At 35.2% G+C, this 21,978-nt stretch overlaps 1 protein-coding gene across 1 annotated transcript; it reads right to left on the reverse strand.

Moving 5' to 3' along the window:
• Positions 1–1,243: 1,243 nt before the first annotated feature.
• Positions 1,244–20,703, reverse strand: LOC140838340 (phosphatidylinositol 4-kinase beta 1-like). Its single transcript, XM_073204563.1, is given in 17 exon segments — positions 1,244–2,403; positions 2,483–2,566; positions 7,536–7,610; positions 7,708–7,761; positions 7,896–8,039; positions 8,442–8,495; positions 9,757–9,861; positions 9,961–10,058; positions 10,771–10,840; positions 13,862–13,984; positions 14,070–14,150; positions 14,261–14,735; positions 14,857–14,989; positions 16,466–16,514; positions 16,603–16,791; positions 18,779–19,948; positions 19,950–20,703. Coding segments are annotated over 17 exon segments (3,501 nt in total). The 5' UTR covers positions 20,445–20,703; the 3' UTR covers positions 1,244–2,301.
• Between the last annotated feature and the right edge of the window lie 1,275 nt (positions 20,704–21,978).

Below are 21,978 nucleotides of genomic sequence, written 5' to 3' on the forward strand. Positions count from 1 at the left end.
ATTTATCCAAAGTATATCATATTTAATCAGATTTACATCTTAATATACAGAATTTAAGTGGAAAATATTATTCTATTTATATAATATTTACATTTTATGGTACTGTGAAAAATAATTTTAGTCAGTTTTATAATGTAGAGTGAGTCTCATGTGAGACCGTCTCACGGGTCATAATCCGTGAGACGGGTCAACTCTATCCATATTCACAATAAAAAGTAATACTCTCAGCATAAAAAGTGATACTTTTTCATGGGTGACTCAAAAAAGAGATCCGTCTCACAAAAACGATCCGTGAGACCGTTTCACACAAGTTTTTGCTTATAATGTATTATGTTGTGTGTGTAAACAAGGCGATTTAGAATTTTTTTAAGTTCCTCAATTTTGTTCCATGTTATAATAAACTAACAAATAATAAGAAATGTCATAAGTATCCAATTTCTGAAAGAAAGAAAGAAAAACCAATTATACGTAGACATAATAAATAAGAACAAACGTAGGTTTAATTTCAACTACAGAATAAAATAAGAACAAACGTAGGTTTAATTTCAACTACAGAATAAAATAAAAATAAACGTAGGTTTAATCATTTTTATCGAGAGTATTGATATAACTCGACACACCTGAGTGCCACATTAATACCAGCCACAAGCCAACGTGGGTGTTAAAAGCCAGGGTGGCCCCTCGGCTGGTTGATGCCATTCCACGTGAGATCTTCACATTGGAATCACCAAACAACGGGCTTCTTATTATCGCGGTGATCAGCAATAGCAGGATATGCGCACTTTCTCACGATGCTATGCCACATGAGCTCGAGCATCGTCTTCTTATAGCTGCATGGATTATTGGAATGGGGAGCTATATTGCGTTCTTTTTTTTTTTAATGAAAAATTCATTGAATTTTTGATAATATACAAATACATTGGACATCCCATGAACTTCTTAAACCAACCATCTACATCTACCTAACCATACAAATACATGATTAGTTCGATACATTAAACGCCTCAATAGCACTAGGAATGCAGCAAAAAACATGTATCTTGATTTTCTTGATGTTGTCCTCGACGTTGGGCGCCTCACCAACGAACATTAGTCGATTCCTGCTATTCCAAACATGGTAAACGGAAGCTGCAAGCGCCGTGCATCTCACTTTATTGCGTTCTTGATGCAGAGACTAAGAGATTCCAGGCCCATTGACTACAGGAACGAAAGAGCTTGGAAGAAACACTGGATTTGGTTCAGGTTTATTTTTTTTTTATCATATTCCATGATAGCAAAGAGGGTCAATCCATCTACTAGATTTAGCCACATCATGCCCCAACTTCAAGTAAGAATCTTTACCTAGCAAGAAAATTTGTTGCTAAACGGTATTTTTCTTTCAGATGAGTAACAAAATATTCGAAGTCAATTTCAATTTTCCTCTATGGAGAAGTTAGTAACACTAGAGAACGTCGGTCCTGCATTATAATACCACAAATGATTATTTAGTTGCAAATAATGAAATATTTATGAACCTGCAACGAAAGAGACGCAATAAATACAAACTGTTTTGACACCATAGGCATATCAACCTTATTAGAATAAAATAAAAACTTACATTTGATTGATACACCAATATGGCACACTTTCCATTAATATGAGCAAACAGTAGCTGTACTCTGATTTATACACAGTACACAATGCAGTACAGCAAAATAGAATGCTAATTAAGCATCTCTGAATTGCACATAAAAGAATACAACCTTGTAATGGACACTAGAAAAGTTGAAGCCAAGAGAAAAAGCATTTGGCAAAGTCATGAATTGAAGCTCATTGTAGAATATGTGAGCAATTAACGTACATGCTCAGCCTCTTTGCTTACGCAGCTGCTGGTGTTGCAAACTCAAAAATCATCGTCACAGATTCAAAGGGCCATCTTGAATGTTTAACATCTTTGTTATCAATTATTCTGTACAGTATTTTCCCATTCCCAATGGGTTAAAAATAGATACCTTTAAATAAAGAAGCTCAATCCTAGTCCGCTGAACCACGTTACTTGAAACAATGGAAAATTTTAAAAACTAAAAATGAAATCCCTCGGCAAGTTCTCTTTCATAAGCTACACCTCCACAGATCATTGTGGTGAACGTTGTTACACAATCCTCTTGACTAAAACAGGCATTGAAAGTGACCTTGTTGACTCTCATGGGTATCTCAAATGTACTCATCCCTCCGTAATCACAAATCCTCGAGTAATTCGATCATCTATTGGTGATCCTCAAGTCAACTATCAAGAGCAAATGTTCAAAATGTAATCCATGCTTACAATATTCCATTTAAGACTCTCTGATAGTAGTCATACTGTCGTGTCCGCCATGCATCTAAGCTGCTGCTGATCAAAGAAAGCACCAAGGACACACATTGCTGCTAGACAAATAACATTAGTGAGTGGAAGCTCAAATAGATAACATGTAAGAAGTATATACGAGGAAAACCATCAAACCTCTTCTGTTAGACTAAGATGAAACCGTTTCCGCAAGTTTTGTATTGTTCTCGGACCTCCCTTGAAACATGGAAAACCAGAATCCTGTGGCAATAGCAAAGTATTACATTATGTGAAGCTAAGATTTGAACAGCTGTAGTTATGTACCAAACAAAGAAACAGCATATTAATCTAGGTTAAGCTCAGTTTCACCGTACCACGAGGATAAGAGAGTGCACCTAGTCACACAACCACATACTAGTAAACCTTCGCACACGATGTATACAAGTAAATTAATTTTTTTTATCTAAAATATAGTTTTATATTTATGTATAATAAATTTTTATATAAATATGAAATAAGAATAATTTTTATTGAAAGTTAATCCTTTAATATCAAATTTATTATGTTTTTTTAATCACTAATTTATTATGCTTTTTTATTTAAAAATACTGGCAATTACGGGGAAAATATATTTTGGGAAAAAAATTGGTATGGTATGAGAGACCAAAAGTAGTTACTATTTATACCTAAACTTTAATAATAGTAATAGATACTGAAGTTATAGACATATACATGGTGGAATAAAGTGATGGAGATAATGCACTACACAAATGGCCCAAGAGCTAGAGCGTGAAACAAATTTATTCTTCAATTTGATTTCAAGAACCACCCATACTTCACAGAAGGTATTGTCTTTATCACTTTTTGTGCATAACTGCTTATTACATAACAACATTAAAAATAAACTCCAATCTGATTATACTACAATTATGCTAACTTGCAAAATATCTATATAGGTCGTGATTAATTTAGATTGACAGGATTCATTTATCACTCAGAAACTCAAGAGTTCGAGTTTTGAGGCCTTCATCATTCTAGTAAGCACAATGAGCACCTGTAAAATCAGTGCAAATTATAATAGACTTCTAAGCTCGAAAAAATAGAGCCAAGTAGAGTATTGAACTTGCCTAATATTTAGTCCGTTCTGAAAAATGTCCTGGTCTACATAAGAGGAGCATATATTGAAGCTGGATATATTGGCAAACCTGTTCACTCTTGAATCCCAAGACCTTGAAAACTAAAGTTACAGCTATTCCATATACTTCAGTTCATTAAAATTTCCCCTCCTTTGGCCTCTATAAATTTAAATTTTAACCCTATTTTTGAAAATGCTTCTCCCTCCAATTCCTGACTAGAGCCTCCCAGCCTTTACTTTCTTAGCCTCCGTCCCCATTCTTCTCTAACCGTCGCCGATCCTCACCGGTCGTCGACGGCGGTCGCCGCCACCTTTTTCCCCTTAAACGTCCCCTGGAGACATGTTGCTGATTTTTAGCCAGCGAATGATCGTTTCTATCCTTCTCCTTTCTCGTGCAACGTCAGTCCTCGCCGGCCGCAGGCGAGTTTCTTCGTCAGCTTCCTAGTCGTCTTCTGGTTTCTCTTTTATCCAATCCTTTCTAGTTCTCGTCTGTTCCGTTCCTTTCTCTTCCCTTCCTGCCAGATTTCTCACTTTCGTCGATTAATTTTCTTCTAGTTGCAGGCGGTGCATCTTCGTTCTGTCTTGGTTCTTTTCCCTTGCTTTCCTCTTTGCTCCTTTGCCTTCCCGGATTCATTTGGCCTAGCCTCATCCCCGTCGTTTATTTAGCCTTTTAGTGTCTTTGCTTTGGTCTTATCACAGTTAGCCGTTTTTAACACTTGTCCGAGATGTGTCAGGGAGGCTTTTCAAAGCCGCCGCTGCAGAGATTTCCGAGTAGGGAGGCTAGTCAGTCTTTGAGGGGTTTTGCGATCCTTATGTGCTCGTTTGGAGGGAGAGTTTAAGGTTGAACATAAATTGTTTCTAATCAGGCTGGGTAGTGGGGGGACTTCAATTTGTTTGACAGAAAGAAGCCGGAATGCGAGTTATTTGTTGGAAGCGGATTTTGGTAGGCATCCAATGGTTGTGTTCGAAGCTTTGGATTACATCAATAATGCTAAATCATGCCCGGTTTTCAACCATTTTAAGGGCATCAACTTCATAGGTTTGTTAATAATCGAGGTAGCTTTTTGGAAGTGACTAAATTCATTCAGCAAGGTAAGAGGCAGCGCATCATACTTACCGAGTGGTATTGCTATGTGGGGTCGAAATGCTTGGCTAATATTTTTGTCCAAAGCTCTGTGTGGTAAGAAAGATGTGCTAGGAAATTCGCAAGAAGGTCAAGAGCGAGATAATCAGTCATTTCATAATGTTGATCATGCACTGAGTAAGCCGGCGTCTACCATTTTTTAGGATAAGGTCAAACTTTTTAATGGTAAAGATAAGGGCTGGAGTGAAGTACTTATAATGACTAGGGAAGAGGTCAATATCTCTTGGGACCTGATTCGGGTTGTTCTTGGTAAGGCGGTCAAGCAACGCATTGAAATTGTTTAGTTTGAAGCCAATAAGGTGGTGTGATGGTTGAATAACGAGTAGGATTCCACGTTTCATTTGAAGATGTTTCTTTGAAAACAGAGTTAATTCGTCCTTTGAAAGAATGGATTCCGGAGATAAACAAAAATGAGGTATTATATCAGTATCGTGATAGTTATAGGTTAGGATTTTCGTAATTCCGACTAGAACCTGTGGTCCACATATTTCTTAAGATTATCAGGGATTGTTGTGGAGGTCTGTTGGAAATTAGCCAAGACACTCTTATGCTTAAGGATTTATTTGCAGCAAAAATCAAGGTGGTTGTGCTTGAAAGCGTTATCATCGGTTCACAACAAGTGCACTTTTCATTTTATCCGGTTGGATGGCTCTTCTTCTTCTTTATCCTAGGTTTTGCATTTTCGCAAGGATTTGAGAGATGAAGAAGTGTTTGAGTTGAGCTCTTTGTTAGGGTCTATAGAAAGGAACAGATTGGTTGAGGGGGCTATAGATATCAAGATTGCGAAGAGGATCCCTAATGTTTATTCTCAGTTTCATCTCTTTCATGTCATTTGGAAAGCTCCGATCAAAAGTTTAAGTCTTCTCGTGAACCAAAGTACTAGGTAAGCTGCCAACTTGTGAGATGATGCAAATGACTGGCGAATTGGTGTGTACTGTGTTGGAAAGAGATTGAGAATCAGGATCATTTGCTTATTCGTTGTTCTTTCACGAGTTGCCTTTGGTTCAGAGCTTCGGAAGATATGTGTTTGGTTTGGGTAGTTCCAAGATCTGCAAATCTTGGACTCGACCTTGGCGGGAGGGGTGTAATTTTTTAGCTGTGATAGTTCATTGTATCTCCTGGTAAGTATGCTTGGAGTGGAATAGACACATTTTTGATAGTTGGAAGAGTCAGTTGAAGCGTGTTGGGACAAGATTAACTGGATTGGAAAGCATGTAGAGTTTAAGAAATTCTCGACCTCGGATTTATTGAGAGATTGGAGTTAGTATTTGTTGTTGATTTGAGCAGGGCTTTTGTCTTTCTTTTTATTTAATATGCTGATCACTTGTCCGCCAACTATAATAAATGTCTTGAAATGAATATAATATGGTTTCTTATAAAAAAAAAATCCTCCTCTTGTCCTTGTGCTTTAAAAAACTTGGTTCTCTAAAAAGGTCAAAAGGAGTTAATGTAGACCATTCCACCTTATATTATCCAGTATCCACTTCCAACAAAGTTATCAGCGATGCGAGGTCAACATTTTTACATATTATGATCCAATGAGGTAAAAGAAAATTTTGTGGTGGATTATATATCCACAACACCTTCTTGGTGGTTCAAGCCTCCAACTTAAAATCTTTCTAGATGCTAGGCAACTCAATGTTCGGATCAGCACTGATGCATGAATAAAACAGACTTCAGGTTTTTTGAATTATCTAACACCCTTTTAAACGCAAGAAATCTAAAGTCAACTGATCGATCAAAGAAATATTTGGCTATTAAAATTGGCGTCTAGCTTCTCAATGTCTCTTACTAGAAGACATAAGATTGATTACAGAAGTGTTCAAAGATTTATGGTAACTTGGTTTATCATTTTCCTGTTGACCGGAAGAAAAGTGGCCTCAGGAAAAAGGAGAATGATGCAATTTTGTGGGATATAGTGAAGAATGTGAGGTGTATAACTGTATAGAGCTGATATCAAGCCAACTGTAAATCTCAATAGATTTTATTTTTACGAAATTAAGGAAGCAGGGAATGAGACTATAAGCAGCGTGCATACATATCAAATCTTAAAGAACAAGGCTTCAAACATTGATAGAAATCAAACATGTGAAAAGGTTTCATTTCAGGCAAATGAAGATTAAATCAACAAGAATGCTTTAAAAAAATCAACAAGGTGTTCATCACTAGAAGAAGTTTAAGAATCCAATAACATTACTCTCATTGAAAAGTTACAAACAGTCACCGAGAAAAGATGTTTGAAGAGGAAAAAAACATATGAATAAATGAGAACAAGGAAGACTTTTTAGTTGTAAACTGAAAAACATGAAAATCAATGGGCTGACAAGGTTTTTCATAACCAGACCACTTAGTGGAGAAGGCTCACACTTCAATGCAAGCATCATGGCTAAAGATATGTGGAGCAATGCAGAAATGAAGTAGAATATACCTACTTCAGCAAAGAAATAGAAGAGGGTACTTATTAAAGGAATAACAAGGATATGCCACTCAAGATGCAGGAAAAAAGGGCACATCACCTTCAAAAGGTTTTATTTAGCCATAAGCCAGTATACGAGGAATAATGAGTCTGTTGCTTTTCTCAACATTGATGAAGAGTCCAAGCAAGCCATCATCTCATTTGAAAATGGAAGAAAAAGAATCCTGGAGCCTGGAATGAAAGGAATACTTCTGTTGCACACAAGTGAAGTGGCATACGACAAGCAAAACACGATTACAGATTAACTAATAACCACCTCTTTCACATACAATGGTGGTAGAAATGCATAAGTCTTAAACAAGAATAGTGAATCCAAACTCATCCTATTCTTGTTCCCCCTTTCAATCCACCATATACAAATAATTTACTCCCAACACTATGACTAATACATTGAAATTAAATTAAATATTTATAAAAAGACATCACCCCAGATACAGACTGAAAAGAAAGCAAAAAAAAAAAAATTAAGTTTTACCTGCAACATCTCAACAAGAAGAATTATCCGCTCTGCATGTTTACGACACGTAAGAAAACCTTGGATACACAAAACCTGAACAAAAAATGAAAGGTGAGCTATAAAAACTAGAGGACAGAACTCAAATGTATAAACTGAATGATAATGCAGCATTAAAAAATCTCACATTTACCTTAAAATAATCAAAAAATTCGCTCGGAACCCCCTCGGCATCAGAGTCCATCACCTAGTACAAACAAACGTTTTTATGTTTATAGTAGAATCTGAAAAACTCAAAGACAGCCCTAAACATCCATGTGTGCATTTATAGACCAATGAAACATGTATTGTTTGTCTGCCCCATAAGTGTGAGAGTCTTACCTCTAGAAGTTCACGAGTTAATTTAAAAGGGGCACTTTCAAAATTCACACCTCCTGGTGAATTAGAAAGCATGAAACCGAAGTCTATATGTATGATATGACCTTCTTCATCCAACAACAAGTTCCCATTGTGCCTATCCTTCACCTGGAGAGAGAAAGAAATCTTGGATGGCGTTGCACGTAAAAAGATGCATTAAACCTGTAACCTAATTTATATCGAGTTGATTCCAACAATATAATCCAATCATGAAACAAGCCTCAATTGTGATAAAGGAAATGACCTCCAACAATAACATTCAATCATGAAACAAGCCTCAAATTGTAATAATTAATGAATTACACAGACTTGTTTTCTAGACAGGTTTTGGTATATAAAAAAGTAAACGAAAAGGCACAAGCTGAAAAAAATAAAACACACAGAGCAACCATAGTCCTTAATTAGCATAGATAAAAAAAAACTCCACGAAGCAGAATCTTGTGTGTATTAATGCTTTTCAATCAATGATGTTAACCTTTTTGCAAAATTTCAAGAGAAAGATATATTCACCTGTAAAAGGTAGCAAACCAAAGAGTATCCGGCCATGCTTTCAACAAAGTTCCTCTACGATGAAAAGATGAGTCGGAACACAAAATTAGAAACTTATAGTCATTCGAGACCGTGTCCTAAAATTGCTCAATTACAGACAAATTAAAGTGAAACATTAACATTAATGAACAATATAATGAAAACTATGAAACTGACAATATCCCCCCACCTTCTTCGTTGGCATCAAGTATTTTCTCAAGAAATCAAACAGCAGACACAAGTTTAAAGAAGGGGATTTTTTTCAATTTAAACTCCAGAAAGAGGTTCACAAGCATATCAAATATTTTATCATGGCTAAAATATTGAGACTGCAAACGACAAAAGTCCATATAAGCATGGGCTTCCAAGAGGACCAATAAACATTACTGGTTTTCCAGGGTCTACGTTTCAGACCTACAGAGGCAGATCCAGATAATATATCTTATTTTTATGAATTTCTTCGCATCATAATCAAAAAGTTCACCACATCCGAAAAAATTAAGGGTTTTATAGCAACACTGCATGTCGTCCTGTCAATCCAAAAAATTCATGAATTTTACAGCAACAATTAATGTTTTGTTAATCCTTACTTGAAGAAATAGTCACCTTGACCTTCCTTTTTATAAGCTTTTTAACCCTGTTTTTATAACTTAGCAAGAGATCAATGTTTTAAGTAATTGATTATGTGTACCTGAAATTCCACCATAATTAAAAGTAATATAGACTGAAAGAGTGTGTGGGCGTTCAGGGGTGCGGATCATTGAAATATAATTTGATTTTGAGTAACAAGAAAAACCTCACAAGACAAACTTGGTAGATATTCAATTGCAAGTAATGAGATTATTTCATGCTGTTCATGAATAAAAATTATCATCAATTATTTTCCATCTCCTCCACTTGCTTTGACAGTTTGACTGCCATGCAGAAATTATCGTTAACGATGAGCAATTCACTAGCGCAGTCAGATAACACAAACCGTGCCATTGCTTTTCTCATATGGTATCTAGGTGGAAATGTCATATGTTGATTTTTACAAGATATATAATGATAGCATCATAAGGACTTCTATATAAATCTCATTGAATTTCAGAAGGGAGAAACTGCACGTTTTTAGCTCAATGATCAGGTTCTTCAAAAAAATTTGACAGTCTTCATTAACGAATCCAAATGCTTTAAGATATGAACTTGACCACGCAGGAGAAAGGGGGAGAGAGAGTAACAATTCTGATTTTACGAATGCATGAGGTGAGAAAGAGGAGAAATCAAAATCTCTAGATAACATTTCAAGATTTTGTACCTGAGCAAGCTTAAAAGTGGGAGAGTTCTCTTGATACTTGGCAATGAAAAAGTCCCGCAAACTTGGAATGTTGGGAAATCTACTTTTAATTGAATGAAGTGATGCCTGTCGAAAAAATAATGACACATAAGATCAGCTCAAGCTTGAGGACTTTGCATGAAGTAGATTTAACCTAATTAATTAATTGATAGATCAGTGTAATACCGTATCCGGAATAGTTTCTATAAGAGCTGTATAAGAGGATGTAACTAAGACTTCATAGGGACGCAACCACAGAGGGAGACCAGCCTCCTGGAATATATCTAGCATTTCAAAAATGAAAAAAAAAACATTAAATTTTTATAACGAACTTCAAGGAACTTAATGAAAATAGGAACAGAAATTAAGGTTTTTTACATTCCAGCATCTTTATCAACATGAAGTGATAAGAAATAAACCGCATAGGTAACTAAAGTATGTCTGGAACAGGGACAATTGTCTAGCACACAATGTCCATCTTCCAGATTGTCAATCAGGATATAAGCAAGTATGAATGTTATGCGCATGTAAGACAGGATAATATCAACAGTCAAAGGAGAAGACTTTCTATGCCACAATTTGGGTTACTTTTTAATTGCGTGGGAAATTCTAACGTGACAAATGCATTTACAGGAGTGAGTACTTTATCTGGCAGCACTAAAACCTAAAAAATAAAAAATAAATAAAAAAAGAAGAAGAATCAGTACGTCTAATTAGAAATAGAGTACACCATTCACATGCAATGGATCAAACAGCATTTCAATCTTGCAGTGCTTAATAAAAAAAACGGGGTAGGAAGAGCATATAAGCCCCATTAGTTTCTTCTTAAACAAGCTCTCCCATACAAAAGGTACAACAGGACTGAAAAATACATTTCATGATTAGTAAGGTTAAAATTCAGAAATATGAAAAATAAGAATGCATCGAATAACATGAAAGGAGGACAAAAAAACCAAGTAACTTGAACAGAATGGTAATGGGAGCATGGACACCTACCATAGAAGTGTGAGATAAGCTGAACCGCTAGGTGCTCCTGCCTACAGTCATCCCCACTCTTCACAATTGCCTAGACAAAAATAATAGAACGATCTGGTCACAACAGTAAGACATAACCAGTGATATAATTCCCAGCATCCAAACAATTCCAGAACTCACGATCTGACAACAGTAAACAAGATGGACAACATGTTGAAAGTGAAGGGATTTTCTAGACATTTGGTCAAGCTAATACAATGACATATGGACAACTAGTTCCACCTTGATTACATTCTGTGGCACAGCTCATTCCCTGTGTTCTTCAAATTCTTCTCTCAAGGGGGGAGTAGTTTCAAAGAACATCATATTTATCTTTGCCCTGCAACCCCCCACTCTTTCCCAAACAAAAAGAACAATATGGTCCCCGTTTTCTTGACTTTACACCATTCAAAGATAATCTCCAGAAAGGAATAAAACAGAAGAGAAGAACCTAGCTTATAATTAAATAATTGCCTGAGGCAAGACTTTCATTGAAGGTGTAGTTTATAGCAGGGACTGGCGATTGGGTGAACTTTAATTTCATGTTCGGTAGGAGGGGAGGGAATCACAAATCATAATCCACTTAACATGGAAAGTCACAGGCACAGCAGCACAAATTGAAAATAAGAAGTGTCAAAAAAATAAAAATTATACTAATTTTTAGTATAATCTTTCTTTGCATATTTCAAGTTCATCATAGTATACTTGACACACGCAGTGAAATTTTTGAATTTTTAACACTCCAGTTTCTTTATAATAAACGATATTATATCGATTAATAAAATTAGTTACGAAAAGCGAACGAGAAGTCCACATAAAAAGAAGTGAGATCCATAGTCAAAATAGACTAAGCAAAATACTAACCCCAATTTTTAACACTCCAGTTAAATTTTCATTTCTATAGTGAATATATTTTATTTTAAAAAATTAATAAAAACGTATTTTATAAAATAATTTGTATAATTTCCTTTTAAATTTAATGGCTTTCTCAACATTATGCAACAATTATTGGAAAATGTAAACATGTATGCAAGAAACTTGATTTATACAACACATATAGAATTTTTTTTATATAGAGAACAATATTATATTCATAAATCTAAAGCGTATAATTACAACTAGCGTAATTACAGCTGGCAGACAAGTGACCCGCATATTAACAAAAAAAAAACCCTGATCAAATCCACAACAAATATAACTTCAATACCACCACAAATCTGAGATCGAGAAGTTCTTAAACTCTACATGCTTCCCAATCCAGCTAGATGTCTGAATCTTAATCTTGTCATTACACTCTTCAACCGACTATTCTAAATTGTCAAAATCCGCCTATTCTGCTACAACTATACTGACCAGCATCAGCATATACAATGAACTATCGTTATCCAAAAAACTCTACCCTCCTGCCAAGTTCGCGCCTGGGATCTAAAGTAAAAAGTTCGTGTGCATATCTTGGAATTACCAAAACCAAATCCATCTCCTCCAAAGATCTGAACCAAAGGCAACTCGTGAAAGAACAATGAATAAGCAAATGATCCTGATTCACCGTCTCTTTCCGACATAGCACACACCAACTCAGACACATAGCACATGAAGGCCATCTCGATAATGAACAAAATATTCTTGATCATCAAGGATTCCGATAATGAAGCCATTCCTATGAATGGGTTACAGAGCAATGCCCGAACTACCGAATTTCACTGTACCCTTCAAAGGAAATCAATCTCTACATCTCACTCAGTGCATTACCATTTAGAACTGAGAGTACATCATAACTATGGTAACTTCCTCAACTGATCACTTGTGACCGTAACATTTCCTATTCATCATATTCTTATCAATCCGTAGGATCAGGATTTTATCCTGAGCACCAACAACCTTCTAATGTAAGAGATTTAAATGGCATGGATATCCTACATATGAGGCTATTCTGTTCCCCAAGGAAAATGGAGAAGCCACCAGACATAAAAACCAACAAATAATTAGGGTGTGTATTTGTCGGAGAGATTTGATGATTTTTTTTAAATGATATGCTTTTGTAGAGTTTGTATATTTCTATCTACTTTCAAAGAATCTCACATAATTAGATTTTCACGGAATCTTGTAGATGTGATTTTATTTTTTATTTTTTTTAACTATTAGTTGAACGTGAATAACTTTTTTTATTTAAATATTTTTATCTATCAATATAAATATTTTTTACTTATGATTTGATTTACGAAAGGCGATAAATAAGTCGGTCCTAAATTTATTGCAATTAAACTTCAATTATTCAAATCAATTCAACATGTTTAGTTAATTAATTAACTTTTTTTAATATGTAACAATTATTAATATTAATAAATAATTAAACTTAAAATAATTTCATTCATTTATAAGTATATTTTTGTATGAAAAAATATATCAATTTTATTTTTGACAATATGTGTTACAACAAAATAAACAAAACTAATATTTTTACCTGAAATATATAATATATATGTTAAAATATTTAAATTTAGAGTAACTTAATAAAATTTTAATATATTTAATTTCATATAGTTATTATTATATATGTGTGTGTTTATAAATTTTTAAAGTATTTTAATATATCATTCAATCACACACATTATATATATATATATATATATATATATATATATATATATACATGTATTCAAGTGAATAAAAAATTTATTCACTATCATATACATGAATTTTGAGATATAATTAAAATTAAGAAGTAGGTTAACTTAAATTATAAAAAATAATTAAACATCAAATGTTATATAATAATTAATAAAAACTAAATTTTACTTATTCAAATAATTTATTATTTTCAATTTATAAGCCAAAAAAACATTATAATTTTTGTTGTGTAGTATTAATTTTTATTAAAATTTTAATAAATTTGATTTTAAATTTCGCGAAGTTTCGTGAACACAACTCTACAAAATTTTATATTGATTATCAATAAACTTTTATAGAATATATAAAAATCTAGATTGAATAGCTCTAAACTATTAAATTTAAAAGTCTAGAACCGATATACTTAGTTACAATTAAATAAATCAGCGTCAAATAACACACTTACAGAACGCAAGTCCCAACCAGGCAGTTCTCCATACACTGAAGCTTTACATATTCTCTCCTTTTTAACCTCCCAAAGTTCACCAGCTAATGCATCACCTACTTTAAGAACACCACCGTTTGCAGTCTGTTTAAAATTAAACCAATATCTGAAAAACAACCATTGGTAAATAGAAACTCAAAACAACTTTGGTATTTCAGTAATTGTTCACCTTTGGCTGTGCATCTGATGAATCCTGACCAGCCCCTTTAAGAGGAAGCCCTGGAGGTGCTTCTCCTTTCAATGCAGCAGCCTGGAACAGTAATTGAAACAAATGAACCCGAAGGGTGCCAACGGGGGTAGATTGCATGAAGATGGTCTCTCTGAAAAATGTTTCATCAAGATATAAAATGAGAATATCACCTTGACTTCCTCAATAGCTACTGTACTTGGAACGCGTCGATGCTCTTTCCGACGAGGTAGATCTTGGTCCACTATGTCATCCATGTTAACCCCAGGTTCAGCTGACAAGATAACCCTCACCAATTCCAAATCACATCCATCCTTTTGTTGAAATACACAACTTTCTTCTTTGGTTCGGCCACATTTAGAAGCAGCAGACAGAGGATTGCGACAATGAACTGCAGGATCTGATTGATAGTCCACTGAAAAATTAACACGCACAAATTTTACTTTGGCCTCCCATAACTTTGTCATTGCCTGGTCTATTGCTTCTGAGGTGGACCTCGACATCCTATCATAACCACTATGGTACATATCCTGCCCTGTCCAGAGAGGATACGCCCATGGTGGAGGCTTTGGCAAAAATGCATCCCCATTTGCCAATGGAATTCCTCCTTTGGATATCTTTTGAGAATTTGACACGTCCTTTAAATTACTGTATGAAAAGACGGAAAGAAAATGTGCCCGTAAGGGCTTCATCCAATGAATTACAACAATCATCGCAGAAGTTTATATTCACTGATACTCTATTAAATTACACAGCCGACACATCTCACCTTGGGGCTTCACTCTTCAAAACTTCAACGCATATCAGGTAAGGAGCCTTTTCTCTTGAATTTAATAGCACGGCTTCATCTTCAGGTATGTGAACCACACGATGCATACCCTTCCCCATCGGAAAACATATTCCTGGGGGATCAGCCTTTTTAAAGTACGATAATAATTACTAAACATCACAAACACAATTAGTAGACATATTAAATAAAAAAACAAAGTAATTACCTCTTTATCAATATAATAGAACGAACTAACAAAGAAGTAAGAAGTTATAAAGTATCTAAACTAATTAATAAAAATACTAATAAAACCCAAAACTAGTTTGAGTTTCAACAGGACACAAATAAATCTATGTTTATCAAAGAACCCCAGAGACACTCACAATTGTAAAGTCCAGATATTGACTTACATCAAATAAAGTTAGATTGAAGCCAAAATAACCTCAAACATAGATCTTTGGCCTGGACCAAACTCCTAGGTGAAAAGCAATTAGCCCCAAGAAACAAACTACTTTTCGAGTTTTATGTCCATGGTCAGTACCTTACAATCAGAATCTCCAAACCCAAAAGGGGAACATATTAGCTAGGCTTAAGCTACATGCACAAGATCAACATTAAGGATTGAGTATTGATGAACTTATTACCTCGACAAAACCTAAGGCAATTTATATTTAGATGCATCAAGGGAGGGTGATCACCTATCTCCAAAAGTTCCTCAGAAATGAATTAGATAGCAAATAAAGTTTAATTATTGTAACTTCAAGATCCTTGTTTCCTCACAGTTACATTCCTCAGCCTATGTTCTTTTGATTGAGAGATTGCATTTCACAAATTTGAAAGGAAATTCGAAGGGAAAAATTAATATGGTTTTACAGGGAATAAGAACAGTAAAAGAAGAGATTGCAACTCCGATCTTGAAGGTGGAGCACAACACGAATAAAGGAATTGATTACGAAGTAACAATTTAGCTCATGCACAACCAATTTTCTCTCTACTTTAGATACATCAAAGCCACAAGCTCTTCTCATCATATAAATTACAAGGCATATAAATTCAAAATATTGACAACCTGTCGCATAACACAACAGATGGTATACAATTATATCATGAAAAATGTTCCATGTTAAGGAGACATATAAAAGGTGAAAGTAGGGTTTTATTGGAAAGCACTCCCAAAAGTATCGAATAAAGGTCTTCTAAATGGAAGACAATGAGATGTTTGACATATTAAACTTAAATAAGGGGTAAAATAGAGAACGGCCTCAGGAAACAAGTTCTTTCCTGAGCTTGAGTCTGTAACAGTAAATAAGATAACAAGAATATGACACATCATTTTCAAGATTTAGTTTCCCTATTCATTAGTTCCAAATCACAATATAAAGTATCAAGAAAAAGCAAGATTATAGAATCTACAAAGAAAATAAACCTGCATTGCAGTAGTTCCACATAATATCTTACCAAAATAACACAAAGCATTAAATGACAAATAAAGTCACCTACAGGCTACAATTGCACAAAATTAACCACATACTCCCAACTCAAGAAGAGTTTTGAGCTCGACACAGTCATTGATTCACAAAACGAGTGATTAACTGCACAGTGTATTTACCTCCACTGCTTTGAGCTTCATCTATATGTTCATTGATCTCCGCGAGTGACTAAAAATGAAAGATCAAATTTCAGTACAACAAAAGTGAACGCACAACAGCAAAAGAAATAAGGCGGTTAAAAAAAACAGCAAACAACCTCATGAAGAGCGGCTTTCCTGTCCTCAACAGGAAATACATCAACGAGGCCATAAGATGTCTCACATAAACTTTGAACAAAGTCGAGCGATTCATGATATGTCCCCTTTCTAAACTGTGATGCACTGCTTGGAAGTGGTGGTTTAGCATTCAAGTTTTCATTTTGCTGCTTAGGTGAGCCAGGACCTTTCTGCATATGTGAATAAAATAATCAAGCACATGAAAACGCGACTTTCAGGATGTTCTGAAATTTTCCAAAGAGCCAGGGATGATGCATATCACAACAGTAATACATAAATTAGCATTAACAAACTGGTGGCATCATTACTTTCATGGTTTCCTGTTATCACGTTTTTCATTTTTATCATTGCTTTGACACATGATAAACCTCAAAAAACAGATCGTAGAAGTTTTTCAGTAAACTTTTTAAAACACAATAGCATTTCACAAACTGCATGTCCAATTATCTTAAACCTCAGGAAGCAAAGTAATGATCATGTAACTCTTCAAAGTCTAAGCATTTTACTACCCACAGATTTGTAAGCCGGAAATACCAACCAAAGCCTTTACCAGCTGCACTTCGAGCATCCAATATCCCCCTAAATTTTGAACTTTTGAACTGATATCAAATTAGTTTCTCAATTATAACACAATTTACCAAACTTTTGAAGTCTCGATTTTATCAATTCCACTGCCTCTCCTGCCACACCCCATAGGAAAACCACAACACTTTCCAAAAGATACCCTATATCAATGCACCATCGTCCTTTACAAGAAAACATTAACGGAAAAAGCACAGACGGTACCAAAGATATTAAAAGCCAGCTGTCAATAACTTGTGTTTTTGTTTTTGGGCAGTATCAAGACCAAAGTCCTCTATCGTGATTTTTCAGATGATGCTAGAAAGTGTAAAATCTCAAATTGATAAAACCAATAAAAAATCTACATAAAAAATTTTATCAATGAATAATCTACAAATAACCAATTTGAAAGAGAAACATCAAATATCAGGTTCTGTTATTTTATGGAAAAATCACATGTAAATTTAATAGTTTCTTACATAACTTGCTAAGCATGCATTCCAAACCATTTCCTAAATTGGTAAATCTCGAAAATTTAGTCTCAGGAGATGTTGCCTTTATTAATTGACAAGAAAAGTTCGGTTTTCTTTGTCCGTACTTGTACTGACTTTACACCCTTCGATTCCAATATATCCACTGTTATCCTTTTTTTCCCACGCTTTTCTTCAATTCTTCAACTCATCTCAAGGTTTAGTTTTTCTAGTCAAGAACTTCTCCGCTAGCTCTGCATCTGTAGCACTACATGACTTATCACTCAGGACTACAGAAATCAAGCATCTCCATAGTCCATAATATCAGATGGTGCTAAATGAGAAGCCAGACTCGTACACAGAATATTTAATTATTAAAAAAGGAAAAAGATATTTCTCGATGTAAGAAAACATACAGCAATGGACAAATACTTTAAGCGCCTGTCTCGATATAGTATTTGAAACATCAAGACTACCGCTCAGCATATTCCATGACGCGAACAACTGCTGCTCCAAATAAACACCTTAAAAAGCTAACCAAAAACAATTATTTCTTCTTCCGAAGAACGGTGGTGAACTTAATTCTTCCACATATGTAATGGACATTTCATTTGTAATAATTTGTTATCTTTGAGTCTTCTCGGCTTACCAAAACCTATTAATCATGCACAGTACCATAGACTTACACTTTCAAATCAAACTTCATTTCCTTTCTTCCTATTTTCTATCATCTCCACGATCACCAGTGAGGTGTGTATTCAACTAAAAAACATTTAACATCAATAAAATGCTAAAAACCAAAGAAAAATTATGAATAGACTAATATGGCACCAGTGTTCAAGAACTCCAAAACCATGCAACTCCAGAAATAAAAAAAAATTTGTGCGTTCAGAAGTATCTGTTGAGTTCACCTTACACACATGATCTTTTGAACCAAATTAATTCCAAAATTTATAAAACTTAGAGCAAGTTCACAAACTACTTTACCATGAATGGTATTTGAAAGATAACATACTCATCCGACATCAAGTGAAACACATTGTTCTTGATCCATAAATATATAAGCACAATATATTGACAAGATTGACTAATCATCATATAACAACAGAATAGTTCAGGAACTGACCAATTTATTCTTCTTGGAACCATAGAGTTCAGAATTCTCCAATGAACGATCCCGATCCTTGAACAGCTTCCGAAAAAAAATTTCGGTTCCAGGACTACTTTCAAGCAAATTGCTACCATAGCTGCTATTGTTTGCCTCTGAAGTCTTGGAATCTTCCGGATGAATGCGAAACAGTCTACGGAATAGCGAAAAATCGGAAGGCTCCTCATCTTCACCTATGGCTTGTCCCTTTCTGTCCTCATTATTCCAATTACTTGTTACTTTCTTGTCATCATTTTTTTCTTTAAAAAACTTCTTGAAAAATCCTTCTTTATCATCGTCTTCAGAACTCTTTGTCAATCTTTCAACATCATCATTTCTATCACTCGCATCCTTCTTATCCTCAAACTTGTCCTTGAAGAACTTTTTGAACAATCCTTCCTTTTCATTATCATCCACCGATTTAGACAAGAATATCTCCTCTGAATCATTTTTACCATCCCGAAACAACCGTTTGAAAAAGCCATCTGCGTTGGCACTAGCTTCCTCGTCCATGTGTTTACTACTCAAAAGCCTACGAAAGAACCCATCTTTTTCCGACTCTTGGTCATCCTTATCCATAGATTTCCTCAGTTCCTCATCTCGACTACTGCTCAACAACCTCTTGAAAAATCCAGCATCTTTCTCATGTCCATCCTCGTCTTTGGTTCTGTCCATGGACTTCCTCAAATCCTCGTCCCGATTATCCTTCAACAACCTCTTGAAAAACCCACCTTCCTTCTCAGGCTCCTCTTCATTATCTCTATCTTTGTCCACTGATTTCCTCGCATCCTCATCTCTACTATCCCTTAACAACCTTTTAAAGAATCCAACATCCTTCTCAGCCTCTTCCTTTTCCTTCTCAACGGATCTCCTAAACATTAAAGCATCCCGCGTCTTTGGCCCAGGAATAAACTTCTTAAAGATCTTTTTATTCTCCTCTGGCGAACCCAACACCTTACGACTATCATCCTGAGCTGTAGAGTTCGCTGAGGAGGGTGAAAATGAGATCGATCTTGGCACTGATGCATTATTTGGAGGAGACGATGTCAATGACAATAATTTCTGCTTGGAAGACAACAACCTAGTCAACATCTGATTCTTACCAATCGGACTACCATTACTAACATTATTATTGCTACGCGATGATAGAGACATAAAACTGGTATTCATGCGCCTGAGGTTTTATCAAAGGCGGCCATTCACCCATTAAAGTGGCTGCAAACTGACACTTTTCCTGAATCCTGCTAATTCCCTCGTTATCGTCAACATCCTCCAACTCACCCATTAAAAACCAGTGGACTTTGAGCGCAATTTTCAATGATTTTGAACAAACGTCGATAACGAACTTATCTAGCGATGGGCTAGGTTTGTGAATTAACATGTAACATATCTGAAACAAGTAACTTTCAATGCCAGAGAGGGGAAGAGTATACATACGATTGCACAAATAGTCGCGAACCCCCGAGTGAGGATGCTTGTAGAGGTAGCTGACGGCGATCCATTCGCAGAAGAAAGCCGAGTCAAAGAATCGAATTAGCCACCCGCTCTCTCCGACGTTTTCACTCGTCGGAATTGTCCGAGTCACCTCCCGAGGGGACTCGGCCCAGTCTCCGAATCCCCGCGTCAATCCAAGTAGCCTCGACATCGTCAAATCCTTCTCATCCTGAAATTTAAATTCCAATCCAAAACCCCTAATTTCAATAATACAACGTAATTTATAGACTATGGATGCATATAAGTGGTATAGGCCTCAGTTTGGGAATAAAAAAAAGGGGGGAACGAAGGTTTAAAGTATGGAACAACGTCGTGTAATTTGGCCGGCACCGGGTAGCAAAAGTGATGGTGGTGCTAACGTGCGCGGTGGGTGTTTCCAACGGGAGAATTTAGTTCTTTTCAAATATTAAACGTTGGAAATAAATAATAAAATAATATTTTTATTGGAATGAAAAGGATTTTTGGGTGAAAGTTTCAAATAATTCGGTGCAAAAGTGGCCGTAAAGATATTTTTTGCGTGTACGGACAACAAAATATTTATTTTCGTTGACTCGTCGACTTTTTGAATTGGGGAGCATACGTTTTCTCCCAACGGAAAATTCGAAATTTTACTAGCATTTACATACACTAATCAATTTGATTAATTAAACTTGACTTTTGTCCGATTATAACTGTCGTGCTGATTATGTGTATGTACTTGCCATATTTTAAATGTCTTTTTTATACTTGAAGTGGAGCTTGATAAGTCATATATTCGGGAACATCTTGCGGACATGCGAGTGATTCAGCGTACGTAAAGGAGAGTTAGTGGAGAAGGTTTAGATTAAATGGAAAGGCAGATCATTGGATGAATCTCCGGCCACTTTCCTACCTTTTGCCTTGAAGACAAGTTAAATCTGTCTCTAAGGACGATTGTAATTTCCAGTGTTGACTTGAGAAGATTAATTTTGTTTAAGGTAGGTTGGTAGTTATTGGTGCAACCAATAGACTGGATATTCTCGATCCTGCTCTTTCAAGAAAAGGTTGCTTTGACAAGATTATCCGTGTTGGACTACCATCAAAAGATGGTAGATTAGTTAGCCATATTGAGCTAGCTTTTGAGGTTGAGTTAGGTACAAGTTCCAATCTTAACACATACTGTAAATAAACCTTAAAAGTTTCCGTCTTTGTGTAATATTTTTCAAGTGTAAAAAAATACCCATGTCAAATAACAAAAAAAATCTATTTTAAAATTTTTAGATTATTATATCACGTTTAATAATTCACGAAAAAGTCTATAATTTGAAAATAACAAAATTATCATATTATTCCAACTCGAAAAGTGCATGTCGTGTGTAAAATGGCACTATGTGAGTGAAAATTGGGTGTATCTATCTCCAAGTTTCAAATTCAATGAACAATGGACGCATTGTGCAAGTAAACCGAAAAATCCAATGGATACGTTTACTACAAGGCCAAGAGATATTAATGTATTCCTCCAAACAACTCCTCGAAAAAACAAATGAAATCAAATATTTCAATGGACCAAATTCCCGACATCTTAGACTTTAAATCGCATGTGATCAGGAATTGTGGCTCTTTAATTTTATCAAACCAATAAAAATCCTATCGAAGAAAAAAACAAGGAGAAATGGTCTATTCCTCTTTAAAAGATGGGTGACCCGTGAGGCCTTGTTTTCTTGCTA

Source organism: Primulina eburnea, chromosome 8 (assembly GCF_022965805.1).
Source record: "Primulina eburnea isolate SZY01 chromosome 8, ASM2296580v1, whole genome shotgun sequence".
NCBI classification, from domain to species: Eukaryota; Viridiplantae; Streptophyta; class Magnoliopsida; order Lamiales; family Gesneriaceae; genus Primulina; species Primulina eburnea.